This window comes from Lissotriton vulgaris, chromosome 8, assembly GCF_964263255.1.
Source record: "Lissotriton vulgaris chromosome 8, aLisVul1.2, whole genome shotgun sequence".
Classification (NCBI taxonomy): domain Eukaryota; kingdom Metazoa; phylum Chordata; class Amphibia; order Caudata; family Salamandridae; genus Lissotriton; species Lissotriton vulgaris.
Window position 1 is genome coordinate 538413027 of NC_141696.1, and position 20327 is coordinate 538433353.

At 43.1% G+C, this 20327-nt stretch overlaps 1 protein-coding gene across 4 annotated transcripts in view; it reads right to left on the reverse strand.

Annotated features, from left to right (window-relative positions):
* RPS6KA3 (ribosomal protein S6 kinase A3) overlaps nt 1-20327 on the reverse strand; it is a 796620-nt gene that overhangs the window by 486447 nt on the left and 289846 nt on the right. For all 4 annotated transcript variants that reach the window (XM_086934351.1, XM_086934352.1, XM_086934353.1 and 1 more), the window contains one exon: nt 16131-16168. In XM_086934351.1, the coding sequence (XP_086790477.1) occupies nt 16131-16168 (38 nt within the window). The remainder of the gene's footprint in view (nt 1-16130; nt 16169-20327) is intronic.

Here is a 20327-nt window from a genome sequence, read left to right on the forward strand (position 1 = left end):
TGAAGCTACATGTCATCAAAAGCAGAGCATGAAAGAACTATTGGTAACAGTGTGCCAATTCCTAACTTGGGACTTATTCAGAATTGATAGAGAAGGTGGCAAAACAGTGAAACATCTGGTTACTTAGAAGATCACCAGAAAGAGCATTACTGGAGGTAGGTAACTTGTTTCTTCAAGTCAATACTTCTAACAGCAGATTCCTCACCGTAGAAAGCAGTATAGGTCTGTGGAGTGGACTCAGACCAAACAGTTCTGTAGGACAGAACAAGTGAAATGTTCTTCTGGTGGACCTAGTTGTTAAGGCAATAGTGTTTGAGAACCAGTCACATATCAAGAACAGGCATTCTATATGCTAACACAGTGGTAGAAGCCTGGGCCCTGGTGGAATAGGCTATCAGACCTTCCAACGGCTGTTTTTTTGGCCAGTACGTAGCAGACCTTAATGCAGAGGACTGTCCATAACAGAGTCCTCTTCTTCATTAACTTTTCTTTCTTCGCCCCAGAGAATCCCACAAAAAGCTGATCATCCACTAGATTGGCCCTGGTATCAATTTAAAACCATAAAAGCTCTTTTGGGGTCCAGCCGAAGAAGTCCTCTGTTAAGGAATGACGAGGGGCTAAGAATGTCTGAATGGTAATCAACTGCCCAACGTGGAAGGCCATCACAAATTTAGACAAGATTGACACCGGAGGGCTCAACACCAGTTTGTTCGATAAAAGGTGGTGTGGGGGCGGATGCATAGACAGTGCCTGAAGTTCATTTACACCTTCAATGCTAAAGGTATTCTCCCCCGGTGCTGCATTCCATGATTTCCCATTGTTCATGAGCTCAGCTCGTCATAAGCACAGCTCAACCGTGCCTCATGACGAGCTGAGCTCGTCATGAGCATCGAAGGGGTTAACGCGACGAGCTGAAGTGATCACAAAGAGGAAAAGTGTTTAAAGTCAGAAGACGCAATGAGTAACTGTATCGGCTGGAAGGGTGTACACATGTGAAATTGCAAAACAAATTTACAGTCCCACTTTGGCATTGCAAACCGTTTGGTAGGGAGTTTGTGTCTGACTTTTAATAATGGTCATTGTAACTGGTGATTTGAACAAGAGCTGTTAGTACAGCAAATGCAGAAGGGTAAAAAGGCCGACAAGTAACCTTTAATAGTGTCCACAGCAAGAGGTTGCTGGGCCAAAGATAAAACAAACAGGAGAGCATCCAATACTTTAGAGTGAAAAGCGTCTATCTGGTAAACTCCACACAAGGCTATACATTTGTGCCAGCAGCCAGTGTAAATAGATTTTGTGGAAGGCCACCTGGTGGAAAAAATGACATCCACCACTTTAGGTGACAGATCAAATGTAATTAACTGGTACTGCTCAATCTTCAAGCATTGAAGCAGGGCAGGTGGAGTAGTGTGGCTCACTGGTTAGAGGCGGCAGACCCGAGAGCAGAGGACGGCCCGGGACCAGGGTTCGATTCCCAGCGCGGCAGGTTTCTGGACCAGGGTCAGCGGACTCGATAATTCTCTCGCCTCGGTGCCCACTCTGATCAGCGATCACACTCGGCAACTCTGGGCATTAGCTTGCCTCATCTTCACTAACGGCCCCACCAGACCGCCGGGGATGCCTGGTCTCACCCTGGAGATACCCATTAAGGGACCATCTCTCAGGGAAGCCAGGAAGGGTTTCGCAGCGGTCGAAGCGCCTTGGGACCCTACGGGTAAGTAGTGCGCTATATAAATGCCTATACATTTACATTTACATTTACAGGGCTTAGTTTTTAACAGAATAAGTACCACAACCCAAAGTTTTGCTTAGAACCCCACAACCTGTGCTAATGAGGGTCCGAGTATCGAATAAAAAGGCTACATAGGCTTGATTCCACCTCTTGCCAGTTCAATTCTCCACCAGATACTCCCTGCCCCTGAATCTCACTCTTGCAGGTACTTGTTCACCCGTGCTTTCATCCTTTTTCAAGGGTTTTCTGTATACCTGTTCCTTTTTCTGTCTAATGGGCGTCTCTCCCACCTGATCTGGGTCATAGTGTGATTTAGAAATCCAAGTCCCAGTCCCCAAAAAGATTGATATGCAGCTTTGTTTCTGCCAGCGACCAGGCGGTCTTTTGATGCACCCCACAAATGACCTTCCTAAAGCGTAGTGGAACATCTGTCAATGTTCGTTCTCAGTGGAGAAAGTAGAGTCAGCTGCTGGACAAATTGCTTATGCACAGCCAAATCGCGAGTCATCTCTACCAAAACCTGGATGGCAACCATCCTTGATGCTCAGGCCCACTGGAACTTTAAAGTCAAATACAAAGCCCCTACGTGCCACCTAGCATAGTTGACCAGGGGATACAGATGACAAAGAGACCAAGAAGCCTCAGAGCTGCTCTCATCAAATTCATGGAATGAAGCTTAAACATCTGGATCATAGCCCAAATGTTCCAGACTCGCTATCATGAATGAAAGGCCTTGAATTGCACGGTGTCCAGGATAGCAGCAATGAATGGTAACCTCTGCCAAAGAGTCAGGTGAGACTTTGATTCTTTGGTTTGTTGACATCAATGATGTCAAGAGGTTTGCTGACGTTTGGGGGTGGTCTATAACAGACTGTGGCAAGCCTGCATTCAGCTGCCCCCAAGTTGTGCACTCTTCTCCCAAACCTGGATGACATTCAACAGGTTTCCTTGGTGCTTGGCCCACTGAGACTTCACATGCCACTGCAGACGCTGCATATGCCACCTGGTGAATTGGACAAGCAGGATGCATGGGGTCAACAGGCCCAGGAATCTCAGAGCTGCTCTCACTGAGATCAAGGACTGAGGCTGAAACATCAGGATAATAACCCAAATGTCCTGAACTCGTTGCAACAGAGAAGAGGCCCTGAGCAGCACTGTGTCCAGAAAACATCCTATAAAAGGAAGCGGGTAATGCCTGTGGGACTGCAGAACGAACATATAAAAAGATGCATCCTACAGATCCAAGGTCACCATATAGTCTCCAGAACACCCAAGAGTTAGGCCAACATGAGCATTTTGAATTTGTCCTACACAGGAAAGCATTCAGAGGTTGAAGGTCCGAAAAAAGCCTTTGCTGGCACAAAGAAATAAGTTAAGCAATTCTCTCCTCTTTCAAAGCCTGGCAGCCTCATAGCATTTTTCGGAACAATACTTGCACCTCCTGCAACAGGATCAAGAGGTGCTCCAATGAAAGTCTATTGGATGTGTGTGGGTAGATGTGGCAGAGCAAACAGAAAGGCTAGGGCATAATCATGGTTAACTATCGGTATGGCCCATCTATAGGAACAGGGAGGAAATGCTGGGTAGCCCTGTATAAAGGCAGGTTATCAAGGCCCGGGCATTTTGTAAATCCATTTACAAACTATCATAATGAGGGTGAATATCACGATCATCTCGCTCTGTTGGTGTACCTTGTTCAGAATAACAGCCAAAAAGATAATTGAGCTTCCGTTGCTAGAACCGCCCTGGTGGAGACAGTGCAGACTTAGGCTGTATAACAATCAGGTGGCAATGTAATGTTTCGTAGCACAACATCAGTCGAGATCGGGCTGAAGTCGTTACGGGATCAGAATTTGATCCTCTTCAGATGCAGTTAGCACTAACATCGACTAGCAATGGGCTTCGCACAGGTCACGGCGAAGGAGTAAGTAAAGCTAGATTGATTCTATTGGGGACAAAAACAATTACATTACAAATGACGAATCTTGTAACCAATAATTTCTACAACTCTCTGCTTAACCAATATGCCGCAGGGTAAAAGTGGGCTGAATCATAGCGCGCAGCAAAATGAATATTGGAACACAACAGTACAACAAAAGAAACTCAAAATTGTTTGCAAAAATAATTATTTTCTATTTTTGAGTTTTTAAAAACTTATTATTTTTTTCTCAAGGGCTGTCAAGATGTGGCATAACTTAAGAGACAAGTGTTTCAAAGTGACAATAGGTGCCTAGTGATGACAGTGCAGTTCATATATACAAGAGCGAAGCTATATACAAATATGTACAGGTTGAAGAATGGTCAGAACAACTAAGTCAATAGCTTTACTTATAATTACCCAGGTTCTGAGGGACACAGGGTTCCCCCATTGTATCTCTATGACAGCAGAGTAGGTACCTTTTTTATTTATTTAGAATGTTTTCTATAGCGCGAACATGACCACCAAAAGTATCAGAGCACTTTACAATTTATACATCAAGAAGGATACAAGCTGTCAAAACAGAACAAACAAGGACGAAAATTAACAGTCTTGTAGAGCCAGGCCCCTCGGGAACCCTGGCAGCTGGGACACAAATCTGCGAGGGTGGCTTCACTTTGCCAGTTGGTACTGGACCGGAATCCAAGGAATCAAATCTGTGCAGAGAAACATCTCACCAGCAGTTCACTAACTGGAGACCTCTGCAAAGCTTTGGGCCCAAAGACAGACCAGAGTGAGACGGAGCAGCACCAAAGATCTGCATCATGGTGTTAGAAATGGGGTAGATGGTTGGCTAGGGTATGAACCGAAGCCAGGCAGAATCCACCACTCTTGTCATGGCAAGTAATTTACACACCAAAGATAAAGTGTGCTCACCCTCTGGTAGCTGTCCCAGAGCTGGTAGGCTTTATCAGAGGCAATATGTAAAGCATTTGTGCAGCACACCCACACATAAACACAATGAACACCACAAAAGAGACTCCACACAGGATAATTAAAAATGTATAGTATGTTATACATAAAACAAGACCAAAATGACATGAATCATAAATACTGTGCATATTTGGCCAATTAGAACTACTGCACATTCAATGCAAGTGTTCAGACAGTATTCGTTATCCTAATAAACGTGATCTGGTTATTAGACATCCCCCAAAGGGGCACAGGAGTACCTACGTGCCTACTACACACACACTACGGTCCTTTCCTGTTTTTCAAGTAAAAACGACTTACCAGAGGCAGACGGGGCCTCAATCGTGGATCTGCGCTGCAATGCTGAACGAGTGAACAAATACCCCAAGGTACATCTCAATCTTTCAATTGGGGGAGGGGGGGGGGGCGCTGATAGGGGGGGGGGGGGCGGGAGGAGAGCAGCAGGGGAACCCACTGTAGAATTTTGTTGGCACCTTGTGTGCAGAAAGGCAAATGCAGCTGCCCGCTGGATCCACCCGCAAAGGAGCGGGGGGACAGCAGTAGTTAGATTAGAGTTCTCTTGAGTCTGCTGCTGGGATGTGGGAGTATAGTAAGTTACCTCTGAGGCCCACTTGCTCTCCCTTATGTTAGCCTAACAATGCGTTTTAGGCCATCTTGCTTTGCACAGCCACAATAAACATCTATTTTGGGCCATATTATTACTTTAGAAATATGCTGTACATGTTATTCAGTTCTTCTTGGGATTCAATCTGAACATTTTGCACATGGTCGAACAACATTATGCCCTGTGCTTCTATGCTCCGTTCGTAACATCTCCTAATGTTTAGAGAAAAAATAGGAGGTAGAGCTGCTGTTTTCCAACAAGGCACTTCTTATCATATAAACCAGGACTTGCCCTTTGAATACAGAAGAGAATTCTAGCAGAGGGGAAAGATCTTGGAACGGGTGCAATCTGAGATGCAGACCACCCAACTACAAATGCCAGGTATGGGGACTAGCACTAATCCCAGAGATCATGGCTATATCCCTGTGCTCACATAGTGAGGGTAGGCTTAGGCAGATATATAATTCGCCATGATAGTGCTTTGCATTGTATACAGTTTGCTAGCAATGCCAATTACTTTGCTCTGTTGTATATATTTTCTAACCCCAGCACAGTTGCTTCATAATAAAGCAAGGTAGTTTCAATAAATATAGTAACTTTCATTGCGTCTTTCTTTGGTTGTTTATTATAGCCATGCACGAGTGAACAAAAGGGGATGATCTGTTTCTATGGCTTCATTAGGGACTAGATGGTAGTGTTCTACGTTGTCAATCCACCTTTACTCTGGAAAATTTAGGAGGGCGGGTGAGGCATTGTGAGCTAGTCTGATTGGGCCCATAGGTACTGATGTGGTACAGTGGCTCAGTCCCTACATTCTGAGGTCCTGTGATCCCAGACAGGTCTGTTTCTAAGAAGAATCCCTGCAAGATGGCACTACCAACGATGGCCTGGTACTTATTCAGCGGTTCCCCAGAGTAGTATTTGTGTGTGTCCAGAATACCTTACACCTGCCACCGGTGACGCCCGTGGCATTGGGGATTAACGCTCCACAGTATTTTAGGAAGAACCTATATTTAACTGGTTTTTCAAGGTTGAAATTTTAAAAGTATAACCTACATTTGTGTTTGCTCTTTGTTTCCATTGTTAAATGGCGCAGCCACAGCCTATTCGAATTGCAGACTCGTAGTTCAAGTACATATAAGTGTACATCGCCGTACAAATGAAGGTGGGGACTTTCGTGGTTGACGCCCACAGTAGCTATCGCTTTTAAGTCTTATTCTTGGGTCAACTTTCTGGCTGTGAATGCAAATAAAAACGCATTTCATGGATACACTACTGTTAATCCACCAAATGTATATTTATTTGTTTTGTAGAGTGCAGCAAATGCTCGAAGGTGCCTTAGTGGTATCAACTGCAAAAAGGATGGGAACCATAGTTAAGCTAGCATACCCTAGATGGAAAAGCCAGGTTTTAATTGGTTTACCAAAAAAATTAACAGATTCGTCTAGTTTCCCAAATGCTCAGGAAACATGTTCCAAAATATACAGGTTGCGTGGACAAAGATTCTACCACCTCATGAAGCAGTGTGATTTCTCTAAGCCATGGAGCGTCTTCTGTGCAATATACAGCGCTTTAAATGCCACTCTTTTTTAACATAAACCAATAAAGCTCATCTAAAGCTTCTATATTATATATACTTTGTTAGGACAACAATTTGGGAACTTGGCCTACAATTGGCATACCTAGTTCTGACAAGGAAGCCAAGCAGAACGGAGTCTGTTAAAAAAACATGGGACAAATAAAAACAAAGATAAAGCTCTAGCAGTTTCTCCACTACCGGAGTCCTCTGAGCGGTGCTAGAATTTGCATAATCGTACACAACATCGGGACCGCATACAGACGCAACCCTGCTACAACAACAACATTACTCACTCCGTTTTGATTCCTTGTGCTTTACTAGTGATCTATCTCCCCCCGTGTGGGGACAGAACCACTGTCAGTGCCCCTGCGCACCACGATCCTCCGCTCCCTATCCAGGGCAGATACCTTGACTACCAATTAGTCAATTGTATACAGGCTACTTTAATGTCCTGATTATGATCCAGCATTTATTTAAGGGATCGAAACGCCGTCGACACAATGTACACCAAATAAGTTTCCTAGATTTTTATGTGAAATATGTAATGGAGATTTTTTTCACCTTGCATGGACCTGTCCCGACGTTGCCAAGTACTGGACTGGGGTTTTCGGGAGCCTGTCGGATATGCTGGGGGAGGAGATAACACCGTGCCCGCTAGTCGCGCTGCTAGGCCTCGTGCACAACACTGCGACTATACACAAAAAGTTTCTGGCACTGAATCTGCTCTTGGCCACACGCCAGGTGGTGTGCAGATGGGGCCGGGGCCACGCCCCTAAATTTAAGTCCTGGATCTTAACCATGACTATGTGGCAAGACCAGCTGCACACTTATGCAGAACTGCCACGTAAGTCACGCCCAAAAGATGTCTGGGGACCACTCACAACCTACCTTCTCAGGCAGCAGGTGGATGAGGCGGAGGGCTCGGGTTGAGGCTGTGGGATCGCCTCCTGGAGAAACTCAGACAGCTCACTAATCCGGTTAGGTCACGCTCACATGCATACGGATGTAGATTGGACACGGCTCACACTGACTGCTTATTCTGGGGGGGCCGGCTCATACATATGAATGGACTGGACTGATTCAAGGGTGTATCTGAACAGATACTAGGCACAGATGTACCACAGCTAAACTCCATTGACAAAGTAGCGTGTTATACCAATATTGCATATTGCAGCACCTGTCGCACTGTTATTACCTGGATTGAAACCTGTAGTCACAAGATACCTTTGTACGATGCATGCACAAATTTTGTGGAGGTGGGGGGGAAGTCGTTACTTACGTTTGACCTTTAATTCCTTCTTCAACAAATGAATAGTAGCATGTACGGGAAGGTGCCCCTTCACATATGTTTTTATCCGTCACTGTATTTGATGTCTTTATTGCACTGATGTACCATACTTTTTCGTTTACAATAAAGGTTTTGAAAACTTTACAAAAATAAATAAATAAAAATATGTAATGGTGTCTCAACGATATCCTGTCTGTTTCATTTGAAATGTGCTCCTAAACAGACAAACTTTTTGCTTGAACCCTTTACTTATCGTTGTTTGTCCATTCGTGTTAATTTGGATGAAGGCTGTGTCCCACTTATATTTTTTCTCTGATTACTTGCTACACTTTAAATTGTACATTAAATTCCTGTCCGGCTGGATGGAGAGATATAGTACTGATTGAGTCTATATTATTTGTTTTGTACCAGATTACGGTCTAGGGACCATTGTCTTTAGAAATAGTTAACTCACCTAAGGTCTCTGACCGATTACAATTGGGCCCCCTTGTTCTTTCTATAACTAGTAGGCCTGCAGCACTTTGTGCCATCAACAGGATTAGCACTGTAAACTGGTCTCTGACCTGCCATTGCAGTGTGAGACTGCAGTTTTAACCTGTCATGTCGACATGGCAAGTGCACCCACTTGCCAGGCCCAACCCCTTCCCTTTCACTACATGTAAGGACCCTAAGGTAGGCCCAAGGTATCCCCATGGGCAAGGTGCAGTGTATGTGAAGGGTAGGTGCGTTTTACATGTCCTGATAGTTAAATACTGCCAATTTAGTTTTTCACTATTGCAAGGACTAGCTCTTCCATAGGTTATCATTGGAGCTGCCTTTAGACAGCTTAGAAACGTAACTTTCAATTTGGGAAGAGGGAGAGAACTGGAGTTTGGGCACTCTGAGCTCAGAATTTAAAAACATCTTTTAGTGAAGGTGGTTTTTAAATTGTGTGAACTTACAGAAAGTGGGCATTTTCTTGCTTTACCATCCTGTGCTTCTGCTTATCTGTGGAATCGTTTGGTTCACGGCTGACGGCTGGGTTGCTTGTGCATTTCTTCTAGACAGTCCCACAAAGGGAGCTGAGCTGTGCCCTGCATATCCAGATGGCCCATCACCAGGCTGATGGGCCTTCCTGAGCTAGAGTAGTGGGAGGAGTTGTCACAGACACCTGGATTGGGCTGTGCCTGGCCTCTCACAATGCTGTCTCTAAACGCCTACCCCTCCCCCCCTCCGCCCCTCCCCCTGTAGTGTGTCTGGAACCAAGTCCGGTCAAAGCAGGATCTTGTGGAAAACCAAGATCTTCTTTTGAAGTATGCCTACTTCAAAGGCCAAAAGGGGTATAAGTATTGGACCTGTAACCCCAGACATTTTGAACACTTCTGGATCAAGAAGAGACCAAGTCAAGAGGAACAGCTGGAGTGCTGTAAGGAAGAGTACTGTCCTTTTGCTGTGTTGACCTGCAGTGACTGCTTCGGACTTGGAGAGAACAAAGACTGGACTTTGCTTTGGTATCCTGCTTAAGATTTTCCAGGGCTTCTGTTTGCTTGACTCCGGTTAAGAAGTCTCAGGGACATCAAAGACTTCACCTGGGTCATCCCTGAACTCCACTTCGGGGAGTCCTGACGTGCCAAATGGTGCCAATTCTAATTTGGAGCCCTTGGAGGTGGTTCTAGCTATAAAAGACTCCAATCAATGCATCACTCTTCCAGAGCCTGTTATTTCCGACACAGCACTGCAGTGACTGAGAAGTTTCCACACACCGCCTGCATGCGGCTTAAGTAATCTATGCAGCACCTATCCCTGGCTGAAAACTGCCGCAACCGGAGTCCGGCATACTAGGTTTCCGACATCAGAGACCCCCAAGCCGACTCAGACGCAGGTCCTGCTATGCGGCTGAAAAGAATAAACGGATCGCTGGTCCACGGCTGAAAGAATTGACACAGCACCTGTTTTGCTGCTTCATTGAACTCCAGCACAGTCGGATTTCCGTGCATTAGACCTGTGCACCCAAGTTTCCAACGCATTGCCTCCAGAAAGCAGTCGTCTCTGAAAATCGATTCATTGGTTCTCCCTGAAGTCCCTTACCCGGATTAAAAGAAATGGTTCCTTCTTGGACAGGGAGCATATCACTGCCAACTAGAAGCCTGGAGCCTGGTGTCAGTGGTTGAATACAAAACAACTTGGGTACCTTTGCAAGTTGTACTTCCTTTTAGTTTCTTACTTGTTTTCACCACAAACTGCACGAAAGTAGAAACTGAGAAAAACAGGATAACTTACTATCAACTAGAAAAGTGCAAAAACTAACATTGCTTGTTCCTGAAAGCTGGGAAGATGGCCACCTTAGCACAGCTAACAAAATCCTATTTTTTTGGTTCCCCCTTCCAGAGAAATCCACAAACCTAGCTATTTTTAGCAGCAGCATGGAGACTGAGGGTGTTGAGAATAAGCAAAGGGTTAAACAGCGGGCTGGGTAGAACCACATGGGCTAGAAAGCAGGAAGTATAAAAAGAGCGAGCGCAACATGAAGGGGAAAGCACAAGGGGTGACAGAGTAACACAGTCGAGAGGGAGAGAAGTACTCAAGGGAGACCACTGGAAAACCTGCACCCTTTTCTTTTGGGTACTTAACCCAAAAGAAAAAAGTAGTGCTTAAAAAGCGAGCAGTGAAACAGAAACCACTCAAACAAAAGAGTTAGTAAAGAGGTTATGCCAAATAGGAAGGACAAACATTGACAAGCTGGGATACAAATAAGAAGCAGGCAAATGAGATACAGGAAAGCCAGGTAAGCAATGGGCTGGCTCCAAGCACTTGTATATTATTTTTAAGCCTACCATTTGTCTTTTGCAACCAGATAGTTGGGCTGTCTAGTAGGCTTGACCTAAAAAGGGCTCAGTACTGCGTAAAAGCCTCATCAGCTAAGAGGTTAAATACACTCATGGCGACACACCCTACTCACCAATTGATCCAGATTTCAGTTAGTAAATTAAACAAAGGATACGTAATATGTAACCCCACCAAGAGAAACCAGAAATAACGCCCTGGAAAGATTTTGAAACTTCTAGGTTGGCCCTGGGCATACACTACCCATAGAAGCAACCAGTGGACTGTGACCACCATGAAACAGTTAAACCAATAGAGAAGTACTAACCGAAGCAGACTTTAATTTAGGTCACTGTACACAAGGCACACACACAGGTTGCAAGCCTTGATTAATAATACAGTGAATATACATTTCATGACATCTCTCAAGACATTCATAATTTGATTCTCCACTCTTTAGCGCCTTAAAAGGGCCTAGACAATCTCTGCCCACCCAACACCACAGCACGGTATGAAATATACCTTGTTACTGCACAGTTAACCATCAATGCCCATGTCTAACAGTATTGCGGTGTACATATTTGTAGTTTAATTTATCTCATGCCCTTTTGTGAATCGTAGGACCAGCTCCTTCACGTGGCTAGCACCATTAAATATACACTACGCACAGTGGGCTTTACAATCACAAGCACTCTTTAAAATTACCTAAAATATATTAACCTTCCTTTCGCCTCCTGATAAGTGTCTATCCCCACCCCCCCAACCGCACACCTAAATACCGAGCAAGGACACACTATTAGCCCTAACCGGACAAAAACCCTTAAACCACACTGGTTGAAATGCATCAACAACCCACCAGGAATGGTCATGCATATGGATTTTGGAAATAAAACATTAAGAGGAAAACTTTCCTTTCAGAGGAGAGCACGCCAACCTGACTGCTTCCTCAAAGCCTTCCCCCTTAAAAAGTAGAGGCACTTTAACTGTCTCTAAAAATAAGTTTTAAGCGTAAACCAGAGGACCTAGATATGCCAAATAATAGAGAGTTAAGGCTTGCTGTATACATTTAAAATACTCCCAAGGTCACGAGTTTCAATTCAATTCGGGCAAACGCAACCTTGTATAATTCAGAGGTTCGTAAGCGGAGTAGAACTTAATTGGGCAATAGTAAATTGTTATTAACCATACTTAGAGACATCATAAATGCAGTATATGTATACAAAAAATGACTATTCTAATTATATCCTGATCTAATAAGACACTGATAAAAAACGGAGTAAATGCAACCGAAGGATAGACAATTTAAACTTCTTTATTTTAAAATCACAGAAAAATATTATAAATATATGCTGCTAGAATACGAGGCCGTGTTATACACCTTTAAAGCCAAAAGCTATATAATTTTTCTTTATGCAAAAAAAGGTTTTTGCACAATTTTCGGCACAGGGTTAAAGGTACTTTGTAATCTCTATGTAAAAAATAATTTATGAATTTCAACATAAGATACATAAGAGTTCGTTTTTGACTGTCTAAAGACTTGGTTGCATTTTATGTCACAATGAATGCAATTAAATTGTTATGGTGCAATCTTATATAAAATGGAATCTTTTACTTTATGTATTTTGGGTTCAACTTCTTTCTTGCCGTATGAACCACCACCCTCTGGTCAGTTTAAAAAAAAATCCTTTGATCAGTAGACAACTCAAGAAGGACAAGTAACGGACACTTTGTCAGCAAATGGATAAGAGGACTAACTTTTTGTCAACTCAAACCAATGAAATGTGAGGCTCTGTTCAAACAGTGAAGACTAAGAAGTCTGCAGTAAAAAAATGTTAGGAGCCTTCCATTAAGCTATAATGCAAAAGAACGGTGGCTCTGAGGTAGTCGCTCAAAACGCAATTCACTTGTGTTTATGTCCTGCTCAAATAGCCTAGTACTCCAGTTAAACTGAACAGTTGATGTGCCTTGTCCTGTAGGTCAAACACTAGATTGTGAAAGAACATCCAGAATATTTCTAGAGATTTTATATAAACTTTGTGGGGAAGTTTTTCTACGTTAAGAACCAAATTGTTTTATGGTGCTCCAAAGACTGTATATATTGACACTCAGAGGGAATGCATGTTGAGACACAGTCCTCAGACCTGTTTCTGTGACTGTTTTTAGCTTTTAAGTAAAGCAACTGTTCCTGTTTAGCTTTTTCAAGGAAAATTCACATTACAGCAACAAAGCTTTTCAGGAAAACCAAGTGGAGTTCAGTCTTACTGCAGACTTAAAGACGTGGACGTGTATTTCTAAAGTGATATTCACTTTTCAGAAAGGCTATCGAGTACTTGGTTGTGCATATAGAGACCATGACCAAGCTCAGAGCCCTGAATCTTTGAAAGTCCTCCATAATGAAGCAGGTGAGACAATATCTGAAGGTTAAAAGAAGCTTTGTATGCCAAATTCAAAACTCATTTACCTAGCGGTCTACATTTCTCATCAAGCATCCGTTTGATAAGCTAATCGTTTTTATCTGATGTTTCCCATCCATCTTATCTGAAAGCTGTGGCATCAGAAATCTATTCTCTGAAAGAAAGAAAGCCAGCAGTAACTTTATACTATCTTTGCTCTTCATATTAGTTATCGCAATGGTCAAAGTAGCCTGAATGGGGTTGTTGGTTTGACCAACAAAAGAAAGGAAGGAAGGAAGGAAACCTTGATGAGATTCTCCAAAAATCCCAGCCCACGGAGGCGGTTTTTGAATCGTTTTAGATTTGCAATCAATGTTGTGCACAATCCCCCAAAATAATTTATAATGCTATCCAGAAGTAAATGTTGTCGGTGGGTACATATGGTGTGGGAGTCTGGGGACATACATCTGTAAAGACCCTCCAGGTAACAGAAAATACATTTTTTGCAAGGCTTTTAGGAATTCCCAGATCCACATCAAGTTTCATTACTCAAAAAGAAATGGGCCTTGATTTTATAGAAGATAAGGTGGGCTTGGCACCTATCTTGATGTGGGTTAAAATATGGTCCACTCCGGAGTGAAGCTTCATTCAGGGAATAGTAGAGGATCATCTGAAACTGGGTAACTTGCTAGACATCCCATGATCAAGTACATAAGGCTTTGGTAAAGGACACATACCATTGCCCATAGAGATAAGATGAGACTTCAGAAAGTTCTAGAAATGGTAATTGTTCACACATATATACCTTTGTCAACCTGTGAAGGCATTGAGCCTTATCTATTATGGATAGAGGCACCAAAACACATTTTATTTAACTTGCCTCAGAATGAATAGGATTCACTTCTTGGTGGTTTTCCCCTTTACTGGGACTTGGTTCGCTTTATTGCCCCGCTGCCAATGTGATACAGTTCCATACAGTCCAATAAGGACTTTGTTAATCTGAACTTTATATTCAGCTTTTAGAAACCGTTTTTTACGCCCAATTTTACGGTTTCAAAACACACCAAGGTGATTTACTGTTTTGATAACACTCTAAGTCTCCAACAATCTGTTATGCAGTATTGAATTTTATTACTCAGGAAGGAGTTTAAGAAATAAGTAAGCAGTGTGACTCAGTTATGACATCACAGAAAGGCAATGTTGAGGTGCAATTTAACAATTTGTTTTTATCATGAGCTTTTATGGTCCTTTTGATCGAATAAGATTATAAGAAACGCAGAATCAAATAAAAGGTGCACTCTGCCGAAAAGTATTGATGGTAAAAAAAGTAAACAACAAAATGAAAGCAGACAAAAAATTAGTATGCAGGGAAAATTAAGCTACATTTCTGTGATTAGGCAGTTTATACGGATTGCCTTTTAGGTGCACACTAAAAAGAGAATTGTTTCACCATGCCGCTTTGAGGAGGACAGCCATAGCTAACAGGTGAATATGTTAAAAGGAATCTTGGTCGAGCGTAATGAAGGGGTGACGGGAATAGGATGTAGACTTAAAAGTAACGTTATAGGCCTTAAAGTCAAAGATAAAAGTACAATGGCAGAAAATGGAAAAGAAGAGCTTCCAGTGGAGCGGGACAAGGAGGTCTTTTATGGTCAGAACACAAGCCCTAATTTCAGTCATAACTAAAGCACAAAAAGATTAGTGTGTGTAGGCGGGCTTATCCAGCCGGCCCAGATACACAAACTGAGTAAACGCTAGTCGCTGACATTTGCAATGATTTTCACGGTCATGTGTATAATTCAAATGAGGGCAGACTGAGCCTTGAAACTGAGGTTTGTAAGCGGAGTAGAACTGAATTGGATAATAGTAATATGTTATTTGCAGTCTCAAGAAACATCATAAATGCAGTCTAATGTCTCTAGTGGACCAAGCACATGAGGCAGTTATTTAAAATTGGGTCGACCAGATTTGTACTCTAAACAGTCGAAAAGTACAGATGCAGATTAATTGGGCCAAGCAGTACTACTGGGAGCAGGTGGGAGTGATAAGGCTAGGACGGAAATGGTTAAACCCACTGTGCAAGAGTATTTAGTCTTTCAGACCACCCCTGGCCTAGTCCCCACCTAACTTTAGTTACTGAGTGGTAAAGACAGTTATTGGCACAGTTTGTTAGGTAATAAAAAGGTGCGGTCTTTCCCCTTGGGCCAATATGATATTGCATCTATCAGCCTATGCCCAAGCGATGAAACTTCACCCCAATCACTGCTGCACTTTATTTTATATTAACTAGACCTCTTGTTCGTCAATATTTGGTTCCAGTTTTTAAATGAAATGTTTTTTTTTTTAAATGCCAATCTGCACTTTATTTTTTACAGTCATTGTAAAACCAGTTTGTTTTTCCATTGGGGCCTTTTTAAGGCATGCAATCATTGAAGGAAATGCTATTTAAAAGGGAGGGAAGGGAAGTGGAAGCAAATTCTCTCTCATGGAACCTTTTAATGTGGTTTTGATTAAGCTATTTACCAATTATTTAGCATGTCCGCATCTTTTCGTTATTCTGTTACTGAAATGTACTTTTATGGCTCATTATATCTGCCGAATAAAGGTATGAATTAAATAGTCTGAAGTAGACAATATAATCACATGATGATCGAATAAAACAATTAAAGGTTCGAGTAAATGCACCCAAAGTGTAAACAAACAACTTCTTTAATTTCAAAATCACAGCAAATTAAATAAAAGCCGGACTTCAAAAATATTTACATAAAGTGGAGATAAAATGTTCCCAAAAACGTTTTTCAAGCTTTAGCATTTTACTCACCTGTCAATTTGATGTGGCCTTCTTCATCAAGTAATATGCTTTAAAAAAAAAAAAACACATTTTAGGAGCACTAGAAAGCATTTGTCATTATACCTCTAAAGAGCATTTACAAATAGGAGATTCAATGTCACTGCACTGCAATATGATGGCTCTCCCTCATTCTTACCGTCAATGAGCACTAGCAATGTGATGGCTTTTTTGGAACGGTACAACAGCTAATATACAAAATAATGCTATAAAACTTTCCAAGATGACTGTCATATTGTGTCAGGGCACATGGAACATGGAAGCCATATTGAAAGTCTTCAAAATGGTTATCCTTTGCTGCTGGCTCTTGCCAAGCTCGTATCGCAACTCTACAAGGTTTGGCCAAGCAAATATCTGTGACAAGTGTAGCATCATCAGGGAGTGTGGGGATCAGAAGGTGAAAGAAGCAGTGGAAGAGTGAGACACAGTGAATGCCAGCAGTGATGTATGTCAGAAAAGAAGGGGGTGAAGAGAGAAGTAAGGGAAGAGAATCAGTGAAGCATGACTATTAATGACAGAAAGGGTATGCTGAAAGAGGCAAGAGAAGGAGCTGGACATTCACATTAACTGCTACCTACCCATCCAGTTTTGGAGCAGGATTGGGTACTATAAGAAAGGGAATCCACATCTAAGAGGATGTCTTGTCCTATTATGGGATCTTGGATACCATTAGATCTGTCAGATGACTTGGACGAGACAACATGCATTAATAAACGTGAAGAGCTCTAGTTGTACTTAGGAACCAATCTCAATGTGGTTACAATCCTGTATTAGAGAATGCTCACCCAGGACAAGACTAGAAACCTCTTACCACCGAATGTAAGGCTATCTTGTGTAGCATCTCAAGCTCTTTGTTATTCTCCATAAGAATGAATATCTGCTTCAGATGAACTTCCCACTCTTATGAATATCTTAGCATGGAAGGTGTATCTATGCGCTGGCTGCAACACGTGAGCCAGTAGAGCTTCCTTTCCCAAATCCTCAACATTCGTTAAAGATCATATATTATTTACCTATCTAATATGTTATTCTTTTGGAGGTCAAAGAATACTCAAACAAGTCCTCATGTAGAATACATTGGTCATTATGTTAAAATTTCAAGGTTGACAATGACTCCACTATGTCATATTAGATATACTTCTGCAACTTTACTATGTAAAGTGTTTGGACATTTAATAGTTGTTTCCATTTACTTTCTTTTCACTATGAAAGGATATTAGACAGAGTGTTGGGGGAAAAGGGATGTTTTATAGTTTTTTTTTTCCAATCTTTTCATTCAAATTCATATATTCGATTAGAAATTTAAAAACAAAAGAATGCTTTATTTTTGTTCACATTTGCAATCATCAACACCAAAAAACAACAGATTACCTGCAACACTGTAGGAAAACCTACCTTGGCTACTGTAAACCAGAGCATAATGGTAGTGTGAAATTGTTCCCTATCCACCACTCCCACCAGTGGCATGGCCTGGGGTAAAGGCTACTAGGGCTGAGGACCAGCCCTATAGTAGTACGTCAGCAATCCAAGCACAGCAGATAGCCCTTCTATAAAACAGGATACAACCAAACAAAGTTACGTACCTTCAGTAATGCCTTTTTTTGTGGAAATTCAAACCAGTTTCCTCAACTTGTATCTGTCCCCAGATGCCAGGCTAGATGCAGACACTTGGCTCCTGAGCACCTGCAGGTGGCAACATCAGCCCTAGTCATGACTCGGTTCCATACATGTCACTGAGCAGCATTACCTCGACCTAGCAATGTTAAGTGGTCTAATTTTTTTCTATGCCTTCGTGTGTGGCTGACCAGATTGATTTTTAACTGGAAGAAAACAAAAAACTATATGGAGACCCCATTACTATAGAAATTCCACTACCCTGAGCTAGATCGCGGGCAGTAGAGAACCTACAGTAGATTGTCCAACAGAAAGAGTATCACCAAAGGCAATTATGTTATTCTCCTGAAGTATACTTCTAACCATGGAACTCTCACTTTGTGAAACAGTACCAAAGTAATGCCCCCACCTAGGAGGGGATATGAGGAGAGCACTTAAAGCAGCAAGTTCTGCAGCACTAAGCACGTACAATTACACTTGTTGGGGAATTGAGAATCAATGAAGTTGTGGCTGGTGACTGTATGGACGGATACCCAAGTGGCTGCCTGCAGATGTCCAATATATGAAAACCTAGAGCCAGTGGTAGTGGCATTCCTGAAAGGTGTATAAGCCCCAGAGCCTGCAGGATAATCATTTTTGGCAAAGGAATAACTTAGTTCGACGTGAAGAGCAACACATCATGGGTTAAGGGGTACAGGGGAATTTTTAGGGTTCAGTTTTTAAGAAAAAAACGACTTTAAATAAAATAATTAAATTAATTTAATTAATTAAATTAAATTAATCAAAAATTTAAATTAAATAAATTAAATTAATTAGATTAAATTAGATTAAATTAATTAGATTAAATTAATTACAATTTTAAAATTAATTAAATTAATTAAATTAAATTCATTTTTAAATTTAATTAAATTAATTACATTTTTAAAATAAAAATATACTTACCTATACTTACGTTGTAATGGCATGCATTGTAATAGCATCTGCTATGTAATGACATGCGTTGTAAAGGCATGCATTGTAAAGGATCCTGCGTTGTAAAAATCGTGTTGTAATGGTATGCGATGTAAAATTATGCGTTGTAACGCCATACATCCGGTGGTGGCGTGTTGTTTCCTCACCGCCGTCACAATCACCTAGTCCGGTGCTGGATCCACCCGGAGAAATGCGGGGTCAGAGTCAGAAGCCCTATATTTCTTCTTGCAGCCTTGAGGGAGCTGATCTCGTAGCCGCAGGGGGGAGGAATAGCTCCATGGCGGGCTCTACCAATCCAGGCACTAAGGGCAACAGAGGCCGAGATAACTGCCTCTTGTGAAGGGTCTCAAATATGATTGAAGTCGTCGGCATGGGCACTGAGCGTGATGCCCAGCTTGCTCGCCCCTCTCAGCAACACGTCCTGGAAGGAGACTATGTCGTCCACAGGAGACACCCTCGACCAAGGGGATTCAGACAGGGTTGGCGAGTAGTCCCTGGCGCTGGACGAATTTGTGCATGACCTAGACCGGTCCCTCCTGCGGCGCACTCTAGATCTTGTAGACAAGCGATGACGACTCCTGGATCTCTCTCTCCGTCCGTAGCGAGATCTAGACCTTCGCGGCCTTGGGCGGTCGGCGGGTCATCGTTGCGGAAGTTGCTGAGGCCTGACCGGGAGCCTCGGTAGAGGTGGCCCCATAGGTGGCGTTGAAAAATGTGGCAACGAGACCGACCTCGGTGGGGCAGGTGGTGGCCCATGAGGTGGAGGAGGTTGATGAGGCGGAGGAGTCGGTGGTGGTGGTGGTGGCGTCAGATTACTCGGAGGCGGATCCTTCAGTAATTGAGGGAGGTGTGGGTGACCTCGGTTTGGGGGGCGAGTAAACCACTGAGTACACCGAGCCCGGTGACTTCTCCACTCTCCTCTCCTCTTCCTCTGCGTATGATCAGACTGGGGAGACCGAGAGGCCGCACCCCCTGTCGGTCAACGACTGCGCCGCCGTGCCCCCCCCCCCCCCCCCCAAGGATCCTGTCCTGGCGTCAGAACGCCTCCTGGAGGACGATGGCTTCCTCTTTGACGCTGAGCGCCTCTTCGGCGTCGAACGCCTTCTCGACGACGCCGAACTGTGTCTCGACGTCGATGATCTGTGTCTCGACGTCGATGATCTGTGTCTCGACGTCGATGATCTGTGTCTCGACGTCGATGATCTGTGTCTCGACGTCGATGATCTGTGTCTCGACGTCGATGATCTGTGTCTCGACGTCGATGATCTGTGTCTCGACGTCGATGATCTGTGTCTCGACGTCGATGATCTGTGTCTCGACGTCGATCTGTGTCTCGACGTCGATGATCTGTGTCTCGACGTCGATGATCTGTGTCTCGACGTCGATGATCTGTGTCTCGACGTCGATGATCTGTGTCTCGACGTCGATGATCTGTGTCTCGACGTCGATGATCTGTGTCTCGACGTCGATGATCTGTGTCTCGACGTCGATGATCTGTGTCTCGACGTCGATGATCTGTGTCTCGACGTCGATGATCTGTGTCTCGACGTCGATGATCTGTGTCTCGACGTCGATGATCTGTGT